This window comes from Oncorhynchus nerka, linkage group LG25, assembly GCF_034236695.1.
Source record: "Oncorhynchus nerka isolate Pitt River linkage group LG25, Oner_Uvic_2.0, whole genome shotgun sequence".
Lineage (NCBI taxonomy): Eukaryota > Metazoa > Chordata > Actinopteri > Salmoniformes > Salmonidae > Oncorhynchus > Oncorhynchus nerka.
The window spans coordinates 15,769,683-15,781,910 of NC_088420.1; the positions used below are offsets into that span (position 1 = coordinate 15,769,683).

Here is a 12,228-nt window from a genome sequence, read left to right on the forward strand (position 1 = left end):
TGAGGCTGTTATGGACGTGAGTGAGGCTGTTATGGACGTGAGTGAGACTGTTATGGACGTGAGTGAGGCTGTTATGGACGTGAGTGAGACTGTTATGGACGTGAGTGAGACTGTTATGGACGTGAGTGAGACTGTTATGGATGTGAGTGAGAGCCAGGAGAGGACTGGCCACCCCTCAGAGCCTGGTTCCTCTCTAGGTTTCTTCCTAGGTTCCTGCCTTTCCAGGGAGTTTTTCCTAGCCACCGTGTTTCTACATCTGCATTGCTTGCTGTTTGGGTTTTTAGGCTGGGTTTCTGTACAGCACTTTGTGACACCTGCTGATATAAAAAGGGCTTTATAAATACATTTGATTTGAATCAGGTTTGTTAGTGCTAGTGCAAAAACAAGTTGGGAAACACTGTCCAATCCTGTATTTTCAGATCATGGTTCAGATATACTGTGTGTATGACTGACTCAGGCAATGTCACTGGAGTCACTGCCTGCCATACCATCATGTTACCAGCAGGGGGAGCGCCAAGCCTACTAGAGAGCCAGAGAATGAGCAGATCAACTACATTTTTGAGAATTAATGTAATGACATGTAACTCTTACTCAACCCACTGTCTGATATAAATGACACTAAACAAGGTAGATTACATTCTATTCATTTTGTCATTTCAAACTTTTAGATTTTTAGTTTTTTGTGCATGTTTCCACCGAACATAGCTTTTCTGAAGGCCAGAAGCTTTCACTAAAAGGAAGAGGTGGCGTAAAAGAGGGCGATGTACGGGCACCCTGACACATAAATCATTTGCCTCTACCTTCCGTTCATTTGGCAATCGTACAGAACAAACTGAACAAGCGCCGGTCGAGACTATCCTATCAACGGGACCTGAAGAACTGTTTCACGGAGTCGTGGCTGAAAAAAGACATGGATGATATGCAGTATCAGTCAAAGGTTTGGACACACCTACTCATTCAAGGGTTTTTCTTTCATTTGACTATTTTCTACATTGTAGAATAATAGTGAAGATATCAAAACTATGACATACTACATACCAAATCATGTAGTCAACAAAAAAGTGTTAAACAAATACAAATATATTTTATATAGTCGCCACCCTTTGCCTTGATGACAGCTTTGCCCACTCTTAGCATTCTCACAACCAGCTTCATGAGGTAGTCACCTGGAATGCATTTCAATTAACAGGTGTGCCTTGTTAATTTGTGGAATTTCTTTCCATCTTAATGCATTTGAGCCAATCAGTTGTGTTGTGACAAGGTAGAGGTGGTATACAGAAGATAGCCCTATTTAGTTAAAGATCAAGTCCATATTATGGCAAGAACAGTTCAAATAAGCAAAGAGAAACGACAGTCCATCATTACTTTAAGACATGAAGGTCAGTCAGTACGGAAAATGTCAAGAACTTTTAAAGTTTTGTCAAGTGCAGTGGCAAAAACCATCAAGAGCTATGATGAAACTGTCTCTCATGAGGACCGCCACAGGAAAGGAAGACCCTGAGTTACCTCTGCTGCAGAGGACAAGTTCATTAGAGTTACTATCCTCAGATTGTAGCCCAAATAAATGCTTCAGAGTTCAAGTAACAGACATCTCAAAATCAACTGTTCAGAGGAGACTGTGTGAATCAGGCCTTCATGGTCGAATTGCTGCAAAGAAACCCCTCCTAAAGGACAACGATAATAAGAGGAGACTTTCTTGGGCCAAGAAACTTGAGCCATAGACATTAGACCGGTGCAACTCTGTCCTTTGGTCTGATGAGTCGTAATGTGAGATTACGTCTTTGTGAGACGCAGTGTAGGTGAACGGATGAACTCCGCATGTGTGGTTCCCGCCGTCAAGCATGGAGGTGGTGCTTTGCTGGTGACACTGTCTGTGATTTATCTAGGGACAATGACACAAAACTCCAGGCTGTGTAAGGGCTATTTTACCAAGAAGGAGAGTGATGGAGTGCTGCATCAGATGACCTGGCCTCCACAATCACCCAACCCCTACTCAACGGAGATGGTTTGGGATGAGTTGAACCGCAGAGTGAAGGAAAAGCAGCCAACAAGTGCTCAGCATATGTGGGAACTCCTTCAAGACTGTTGGAAAAGCATTCTAGGTGAAGCTGGTTGAGAGAATTACAAGAGTGTGCAAAGCTGTCATCAAGGCAAAGTGTGGCTACTTTGAAGAATCTAAATTCTAAAATATATTTGGATTTGTTCAACACTTTTTTGGTTACTACATGATTTCACATGTGTTATTTCATAGTTTTGATGTCCTCACTGTAGAATAATAATGTATAAAATAGTAAAATAAAGGAAAACCCTTGAATGAGTACATGTGTCCAAGGACCCTGGGACTGAACACCTCAACCACGCTGACCCTCAACACGGAGGCCCCTCAGGAGACTGAAAAGATTTGTCTTGGTCCCTCAGATCCTCAAAAAGTTCTACAGCTGCACCATCAAGAGCATCTTGACTGGCTGCATCACCGCTTGGTATGGTAACTGCTTGGCATCCGACCACAAAATACTACAGAGGGCAGTGTGTACGGCCCAGTACATCACTGGGGCCAAGCTTCCTGCCATCCAGGACCTCAATACCAGGCGATGTCAGAGGAAGGCTCTAAAAATGGTCAAAGACTCCAGCCACCCTGGTCATAGACTGTTCTCTCTGCTACTGCACGGTACCGATGCACCAAGTGTGGAACCAACAGGACCCTGAACAGCTTCTACCCTCAAGCCATAAGACTACTAAATAGTTAACCATATAGCTACCCCGACTATCTGCATTGACCCTATTTGCACACCATTTTTGCACTTTGACTCATCACATATGCTGCTGCTACTGTTTATTATCAATCCTGTTGCCTTGTCAATTTATTCCTAGTTATATGTACATATCTACCTCAATTACCTGGTACCCCTGCACATCGACTCGGTACTTGTACCAAATCAAATCAAATGTCACATACAAATGTATGTTAATGCGAGTGTAGTGAAATGCTTGTGCTTCTAGTTCCGACCATGCAGTAATATCTAACAAGTAATCTAACCTAACAATTTCACAACAACTACCTTATACTGCAAAATACTGCATAGTATCCTAGGAACGCGAGGCGAGGCGGCCATCTCTGTCGGCGCCGGAATATAGCCACGTTATCATTACTCATTGTGTGTTTATTATTACGTGGTTTTAATTTTCTATTATTTCTCTATTTTCTTTCTCTCTGCATTGTTAGGAAGGCCCATAAGTAAGCATTTCACTGTTAGTCTACAGCTGCAGTTTACAAAGCATGTGACTAATATTTTTTGGATTGAGTGTTGGTATTTTGTAAAACATTTAAACCAATATTGGTATTCCGAAGAAGAGCGGTACTAACTCTGTGTCAGTGAGGATGAGTTCTGATCTTCCGTTCCTGGAGTCCGAGTCCGCCTCGCTGTCCCCAGTCTCCACCCAGGAATTCACAGACTGACCTAGAGAGAGCTGATCAAAGAGGGCTCTGGACTCCAGCTTCTCCACAGTACCATCTCCACCTTCCTCCTTCACCTGTCAAGATGGCAAGACAAAATGGTTTCATCCTGTCCCCAGCCACACTCCCACCACCTTCTCCCTAAATAACAACGGTCAGCCCTTTGAATGTATAGCAGTAACATGTTTAATATAATACTGACCCAATAAGCAACGGTGGTCTTCGTTCAACACCATAGTACCCTCAAAGCACATCACTAAGCTAAGGATCCTGGGACTAAACACCTCCCTCTGCAACTGGATCCTGGACTTCCTGACGGGCCGTCCCCAGCTGGTGAGGGTAGGTAGCAACACATCTGCCACGCTGATCCTCAACACTGGAGCCCCTCAGGGGTGCGTGCTCAGTCCCTTCCTGTACTTCCTGTTCACCCACGACTGCATGGCCAGGCACAACTCCAACATCATCATTAAGTTTGCAGATGACACAACAGTGGTAGGCCTGATCACCGACAACAACGAGACAGACTATAGGGAGGAGGTCAAAGACCTGGCCGGGTGGTGCCAGAATAACAACCTATCCCTCAACGTAACCAAGACTAAAGGAGATTATTGTGGACTACAGGAAAAGGAGAACTGAGCACGCCCCAATTTTCATCGACGGGGCTGTAGTGGAGCAGGGTGAGAGCTTCAAGTTCATTGGTGTCCACATCAACAACACACTAGAATGGTCCAAACACATCAAGACGGTCGTGAAGAGGACACGACAAAGCCTATTCCCCCTCGGGAAACTAAAAAGATTTGGCATGGGGCCTGAGATCATCAAAAGGTTCTACAGCTGCAACATCGAGAGCATGTTGCATCACTGCCTGGTACGGCAATTGCTCGGCCTTCGAACGCAAGGCACTACAGAGGGTAGTGCGAACTGCCCAGTAGATCACTGGGGCTAAGCTGTCTGCCATCCAGGACCTCGACACCAAGCGGTGTCAGAGGAAGGCCCTAAAAATTGTCAAAGACCCCAGCCACCCCAGGCGGTACCGGAGTGTCAAGGACAAAAAGGCTTCTCAACAGTTTTTACCCCCAAGCCATAAGACTCCTGAACAGGTAATCAAATGGCTACCCGGACTATTTGCATTGTGTGCCTCCCAAACCCTCTTTTACACTGCTGCTACTCTCTGTTTATCATATATCCACAGTCACTTTAACTATACATTCATGTATATATGTACATACTTCCTCAATTGGCCTGACCAACCAGTGCTCCCGCAATGTGGCTATCCGGGCTATCTGCATTGTGTCCCACCCACCACCCGCCAACCCCTCTTTTACGCTACTGCTACTCTCTGTTCATCATATATGCAGTCACTTTAACCATATCTACATGTACATACTACCTCAATCAGCCTGACTAACCGGTGTCTGTATATAGCCTCGCTACTGTATATAGCCTCACTACTGTATGTAGCCTCGCTACTGTATAGAGCCTCTCTACTGTATAGAGCCTCTCTACTGTATAGAGCCCCTCTACTGTATATAGCCTCTACTGTATATAGCCTCACTACTGTATATAGCCTCACTACTGTATATAACCTCTCTACTGTATATAGCCTCTCTACTGTATATAACCTCTACACTGTATATAACCTCTACTGTTTATAGCTCTCTACTGTATATTCTACTGTATACTGTACATTCTTCCATTGCAAAACTACCATTCCAGTGTTTTACTTGCTATATTGTATTTACTTTGCCACCATGGCCTTTTTTGCCTTTACCTCCCTTCTCACCTCATTTGCTCACATTGTATATAGACTTGTTTTTACTGTATTATTGACTGTATGTTTGTTTTACTCCATGTGTAACTCTGTGTCGTTGTATCTGTCAAACTGCTTTGCTTTATCTTGTCCAGGTCGCAATTGTAAATGAGAACTTGTTCTCAACTTGCCTACCTGGTTAAATAAAGGTAAAATAAATTTAAAAAAAAAATATATATAGCCTCTACTGTTTATAGCCTCACTACTGTTTTTCACTGTCTTTTTACTGTTGTTTTTATTTCTTTACTCACCTATTGTTCAACTAATACCTTTTTTGCACTATTGGTTAGAGCCTGTAAATAAGCATTTCACTGTAAGTTCTACCTACACCTGTTGTATTTGGCGCACGTGACAAATAAACTTTGATTTGATTTGACAGCTAGGCTGGAGTAAGTCTGCACACACTGCTGCCCCCTGTTGGCCAGCACTGATGTAGAGGTGGAAGCCTCTATCTGTCGTCTGACTTGCCAAGGCACAATACTGCAGAGGAGTAGAGCATTCACCTGCTCCTGAGCTCCAGAGAGGACTGGGGGAGGGGGGGGACAGGGCCTCTGTTGACCCTCTCCCACTCTCCCCACGACGGTGGAGGTTTTCTGGGGTAGGAATCCACGGTTTGCCCCTCTCTTCCTCCTCTTCCTCTTCATCCACTACCATTTCCCTCTCCTCTCCTGGAGGGAGGGGGATGGTGGTCAGGGTAGGAGTTGGGGTGGGGTTAAAAGTCTTAGAGGTCAAGTGGGAGTGGGGTCAAGGCAGGGATCAGAGGTGAGACATAGCGCGAGAATGCCACTGTCCAGGATCAGCTCGGTTTCGTCCTCCTTATGTACAAGGACTTCTGGGAGGATGGAGCAATTGCCAAACCCCTGGAGAAACACACATTTGTGTTCCAGACATTCTAATGTACTGCAGTTGTATTGAGGAGTGACCCTGCAGTGCAGTTTCCTTTAACTGCAATAGATTGAATTGGGGCCCCAATGTTTTAGGAGAAATGTAAAGGAACAACTGGAGCTATGTCGTCACAATAGGTGCTTCTAATCAAATCAAAATGTATTTATATAGCCCTTCCTACGTCAGCTGATATCTCAAAGTGCTGTACAGAAACCCAGCCTAAAACCCCAAACAGCAAGCAATGCAGGTGTAGAAGCACTTTGGCTAGAAGCACATTCAAGACCAACCTTGTCTGACTGAGAATGTTGTGCGTGTATATGTATGTATATATACCCTCTCTTGACACCAGAGTTCTCTTTTGATCTGAGAGGGATGTGGGATTGTACTCTAGTAATAATATATCTCCCTCTAAGTTTATTACTAGAGTACAATCCCACATCCCTCCCAGATCAAAAGAGAACTCTGGTGTCAAGACAACCTGGCTGTTTTACGCAAACATACACACACACCGCAAAACTTGTGGTGGCCTAGCCAATCTCAGCAAGAGTTAGTTAGGAGCTGTGTCCTTAGAACGCACTTAAGACATCCCGTGAAGCTGAGAGAGTACTTTTATCACTGCTCTCCCCTCAGACCGTCCCGCCGACTCAGCGCCTTTCATCCCGAAAGGAGCTCTTCCCAACACCCAGACCCCCCCCCACCCGGACAATTTACAGTGAGAAATGTGCCGAGTCTAAAATCTTAATGGTAAAATTAGTCTCATTTCTGGTGGATTTACGGCCGGCCGCCACTTTGACTCCCACGCGCCGCCATTACATCTTTACTCAAATTCAAGGGTAATATGGGACAGGGAGGGGGGGAGAGATGAGAGAGAGCGAGGGAACTAACCTTAATGGCACAATTAGTCTCATTTCTGGTGGATTTACGGCTGACCATCACTTTATTTCTCACGCGCCATCATTACATCTTTACTCAAATTCAAGATAATATGGGACAGGGAGTGGGGGAGAGGGGGAGAGAGAAGAAAGAGGAAAGAGAGAGAGCGAGCGAAAGAGAGGAAAGAAAGGAAAGAGAGAAAGACTGTGGGAGGTAGTAAGAGAGAGGGAGAAAGAAAGAGAGAAAGAAAGAAAGAGTGTGGGAGGTAGTGAGAGAGGGAGAAAGAAAGAGAGAGAGGGAGAAAGAAAGAGAGAAAGAAAGAGTGTGGGAGGTAGTGAGAGAGGGAGAAAGAAAGATAGAGAGGGAGAAAGAGTGTGGGAGGTAGTGAGAGAGAGGGAGAAAGAAAGAGAGAAAGAAAGAAAGTGTGGGAGGTAGTGAGAGAGGGAGAAAGAAAGAGAGAGAGGGAGAAAGAAAGAAAGAGAGAACGAAAGAGTGTGGGAGGTAGTGAGAGAGAGGGAGAAAGAAAGAAAGAAAGAGTGTGTGAGGTAGTGAGAGAGAGGGAGAAAGAAAGAGAGAAAGAAAGAAAGAAAGAGTGTGGGAGGTAGTGAGAGATGGAGAAAGAAGAGAGAGGGAGAAATAAAGAGAGAAAGAAAGAGTGTGGGAGGTAGTGAGAGAGAGGGAGAAGGAAAGAGAGAAAGAAAGAAAGAAAGAAAGAGTGTGGGAGGTAGTGAGAGAGGGAGAAAGAAGAGAGAGAGGGAGAAAGAAAGAGAGAAAGAAAGAGTGTGGGAGGTAGTGAGAGAGAGGGAGAAAGAAGAGAAAGAAAGAGTGTGGGAGGTAGTGAGAGAGAGGGAGAAAGAAAGAGAGAAAGAAAGAGTGTGGGAGGTAGTGAGAGAGAGGGAGAAAGAAAGAGAGAAAGAAAGAAAGAGTGTGGGAGGTAGTGAGAGAGGGAGAAAGAAGAGAGAGAGGGAGAAAGAAAGAGTGTGGGAGGTAGTGAGAGAAGGGAGAAAGAAAGAGAAAGAAAGGGAGTGTAGTGAGAGAGGGAGAAAGAAAGAGAAAGAGTGTGGGAGGTAGTGAGAAAGGGAGAAAGAAAGAGAGAGAGGGAGAAAGAAAGAGAGAAAGAAAGAGTGTGGGAGGTAGTGAGAGAGAGGGAGAAAGAAAGAAGAGAGAAAGAGGTGTGGGAGGTAGTGAGAGAGAGGGGAGAAAGAGAGAAAGAAAGAAAGAAAGAGTGTGGGAGGTAGTGAGAGAGAGGGAGAAAGAAAGAGAGAAAGAAAGAAAGAAAGAGTGTGGGAGGTAGTGAGAGAGAGGGAGAAAGAAAGAGAGAAAGAAAGAAAGAGTGTGGGAGGTAGTGAGAGAGAGGGAGAAAGAAAGAGAGAAAGAAAGAAAGAGTGTGGGAGGTAGTGAGAGAGGGAGAGGGAGAAAGAAAGAGAAAGAAAGAAAGAGTGTGGGAGGTAGTGAGAGAGAGGGAGAAAGAAAGAAGAAAGAAAGAAAGAGTGTGGGAGGTAGTGAGAGAGGGAGAAAGAAAGAGAAAGAAAGAAAGAGTGTGGGAGGTAGTGAGAGAGAGGGAGAAAGAAAGAGAGAAAGAAAGAAAGAGTGTGGGAGGTAGTGAGAGAGGGAGAAAGAAAGAGAGAAAGAAAGAAAGAGTGTGGGAGGTAGTGAGAGAGAGGGAGAGAAGGGAGAAAGAAAGAGAGAAAGAAAGAAAGAGTGTGGGAGGTAGTGAGAGAGAGGGAGAAAGAAAGAGAGAAAGAAAGAAAGAGTGTGGGAGGTAGTGAGAGAGAGGGAGAAAGAAAGAGAGAAAGAAAGAAAGAGTGTGGGAGGTAGTGAGAGAGAGGGAGAAAGAAAGAGAAAGAAAGAAAGAGTGTGGGAGGTAGTGAGAGAGGGAGAAAGAAAAGAAAGAAAGAAAGTGTGGGAGGTAGTGAGAGAGAGGAGAAAGAAAGAGAGAAAGAAAGAAAGAGTGTGGGAGGTAGTGAGAGAGGGAGAAAGAAAGAAAAAAGAAAGAAAGAGTGTGGGAGGTAGTGAGAGAGGGAGAAAGAAAGAGAAAAAGAAAGAAAGAGTGTGGGAGGTAGTGAGAGAGGGAGAAAGAAAGGGAAAAGAAAGAAAGAGTGTGGGAGGTAGTGAGAGAGAGGGAGAAAGAAAAGAAAGAAAGAAAGAAAGAGTGTGGGAGGGTGAGAGAGGGAGAAAGAAAGAGAGAAAGAAAGAAAGAGTGGGAGGAGGTAGTGAGAGAGGAGAAAGAAAAGAAAAGAAAAAGAAAGAAAGAGTGTGGGAGGTAGTGAGAGAGAGGGAGAAAGAAAGAGAAAAAGAAAGAAAGAGTGTGGGAGGTAGTGAGAGAGGGAGAAAGAAAGAGAAAAAGAAAGAAAGAGTGTGGGAGGTAGTGAGAGAGAGGGAGAAAGAAAGAGAGAAAGAAAGAGTGTGGGAGGTAGTGAGAGAGAGGGAGAAAGAAAGAGAGAAAGAAAGAGTGTGGGAGGTAGTGAGAGAGGGAGAAAGAAAGAGAAAGAAAGAGTGTGGGAGGTAGTGAGAGAGAGGGAGAAAGAAAGAGAGAAAGAAAGAGTGTGGGAGGTAGTGAGAGAGAGGAGAAAGAAAGGTGGGAGAGAAAGAAAAAAGAAAAAAGAGTGTGGGAGGTAGTGAGAGAGAGGGAGAAAGAAAGAGAGAAAGAAAGAAAGAAAGAGTGTGGGAGGTAGTGAGAGAGAGGGAGAAAGAAAGAAAGAAAGAAAGAGTGTGGGAGGTAGTGAGAGAGAGGGAGAAAGAAAGAGAGAAAGAAAGAAAGAGTGTGGGAGGTAGTGAGAGAGAGGGAGAAAGAAAGAGAGAAAGAAAGAGTGTGGGAGGTAGTGAGAGAGAGGGAGAAAGAAAGAGAGAAAGAAAGAAAGAGTGTGGGAGGTAGTGAGAGAGAGGGAGAAAGAAAGAGAAAGAAAGAGTGTGGGAGGTAGTGAGAGAGAGGGAGAAAGAAAGAGAAAAAGAAAGAAAGAGTGTGGGAGGTAGTGAGAGAGAGGAGAAAGAAAGAGAGAAAGAAAGAGTGTGGGAGGTAGTGAGAGAGGGAGAAAGAGAGAGAGAGGAGAAAGAAAGAGAGAAAGAAAGAGTGTGGGAGGTAGTGAGAGAGAGGGAGAAAGAAAAGAGAGAAAGAAAGAAAAAGTGTGGGAGGTAGTGAGAGAGAGAAAGAAAGAGAGAAGGAGAATGTGGGAGGTAGTGAGAGAGAGAGGAGAAAGAAAGAAAGAGTGTGGGAGGTAGTGAGAGAGGGAGAAAGAAAGAAAGAGAGAAAGAAAGAAGAAAGAAAAGTGTGGGAGGTAGTGAGAGAGAGGGAGAAAGAAAGAGAGAAAGAAAGAGTGTGGGAGGTAGTGAGAGAGGGAGAAAGAAAGAGAGAAAGAAAGAAAGAGTGTGGGAGGTAGTGAGAGAGAGGGAGAAAGAAAGAGAGAAAGAAAGAAAGAAAGAGTGTGGGAGGTAGTGAGAGAGAGGGAGAAAGAAAGAGAGAAAGAAAGAAAGAGTGTGGGAGGTAGAGAGAGAGGGAGAAAGAAAGAGAGAAAGAAAGAAAGAGTGTGGGAGGTAGTGAGAGAGGGAGAAAGAAAGAGAGAAAGAAAGAGTGTGGGAGGTAGTGAGAGAGAGGGAGAAAGAAAGAGAGAAAGAAAGTGTGGGAGGTAGTGAGAGAGAGGGAGAAAGAAAAGAGAAAGAAAGAAAGAGTGTGGGAGGTAGTGAGAGAGAGGAGAAAGAAAGAGAGAAAGAAAGAGTGTGGGAGGTAGTGAGAGAGAGGGAGAAAGAAAAGAGAAAGAAAGAAAAAGAAAAAGAGTGTGGGAGGTAGTGAGAGAGAGAGGGAGAAAGAAGAAAGAAAGAAAGAGTGTGGGAGGTAGTGAGAGGGAGAAAGAAAGAAGAAAGAAAGAAAAGTGTGGGAGGTAGTGAGAGAGAGGGAGAAAGAGAGAAAGAAAGAAAGAGTGTGGGAGGTAGTGAGAGAGAGGAGAAAAAGAAAGAAAGAGTGTGGGAGGTAGTGAGAGGGAGAAAGAAAAGAAGAAAGAAAGAGTGTGGGAGGTAGTGAGAGAGAGGGAGAAAGAAAGAAGAAAAAAGAAGAAAGAGTGGGAGTAGTGAGGAGGAGAAAGTGAGAGAGAGGGAGAAAGAAAGAGAGAAAGAAAGAGTGTGGGAGGTAGTGAGAGAGGGAGAAAGAAAGAGAGAAAGAAAGAGTGTGGGAGGTAGTGAGAGAGAGGGAGAAAGAAAGAGAAAAAGAAAGAAAGAGTGTGGGAGGTAGTGAGAGAGAGGGAGAAAGAAAGAGAAAAAGAAAGAAAGAGTGTGGGAGGTAGTGAGAGAGAGGGAGAAAGAAAGAGAGAAAGAAAGAGTGTGGGAGGTAGTGAGCGAGAGGGAGAAAGAAAGAGTGTGGGAGGTAGTGAGAGAGAGGGAGAAAGAAAGAGAAAGAAAAAGTGTGGGAGGTAGTGAGAGAGAGGGAGAAAGAAAGAGAAAGAAAGAGTGTGGGAGGTAGTGAGAGAGAGGGAGAAAGAAAGAGAAAAAAGAAAGAAAGAGTGTGGGAGGTAGTGAGAGAGAGGGAGAAAGAAGAGAGAAAAAGAAAGAAAGAGTGTGGGAGGTAGTGAGAGAGAGGGAGAAAGAGAAAGAAAGAAAGAGTGTGGGAGGTAGTGAGAGAGAGGGAGAAAAAAAGAAAGAAAGAGTGTGGGAGGTAGTGAGAGAGAGAGGAAAGAAAGAAAGAGAGAAAGAAGAAAGAGTGTGGGAGTAGAAAGAGAGAGAGGGAGAAAGAAAGAGAAAGAAAGAGTGTGGGAGGTAGTGAGAGAGAGGAGAGAAAGAAAGAGTGAGAGAAAGAAAGAAAGAGTGTGGGAGGTAGTGAGAGAGAGGGAGAAAAGAAAGGTAGTGAGAAAGAAAGAGAGGTGGGAGGTAGTGAGAGAGGGAGAAAGAGAGAGGTGGGAGGTAGTGAGAGAGAAAGAAAGAAAGAGTGTGGGAGGTAGTGAGAGAGAGGGAGAGAAAGAAAGAAAGAGTGTGGGAGGTAGTGAGAGAGGGAGAAAGAAAGAAAGAGTGTGGGAGGTAGTGAGAGAGGGAGAAAGAAAGAAAGAGTGTGGGAGGTAGTGAGAGAGGGAGAAAGAAAGAGAAGGTGGGAGAGTGTGGAGGTAGTGAGAGAGGGAGAAGAGAAAGAAGGTGGGAGGTAGTGAGAGAGGGAGGAGAGAGAAAGAGAAAGAAAGAGTGTGGGAGGTAGTGAGAGAGGGAGAAAGGAGAGAAAGAAAGAAAGAAA

At 44.6% G+C, this 12,228-nt stretch overlaps 1 protein-coding gene across 1 annotated transcript in view; it reads right to left on the reverse strand.

Moving 5' to 3' along the window:
- LOC115124876 (inaD-like protein) overlaps positions 1-12,228 on the reverse strand; it is a 126,647-nt gene that overhangs the window by 44,605 nt on the left and 69,814 nt on the right. Inside the window, exon 11 of the mRNA XM_065009922.1 lies at positions 3,365-3,531. Coding sequence (XP_064865994.1) covers positions 3,365-3,531 — 167 coding nt within the window. The remainder of the gene's footprint in view (positions 1-3,364; positions 3,532-12,228) is intronic.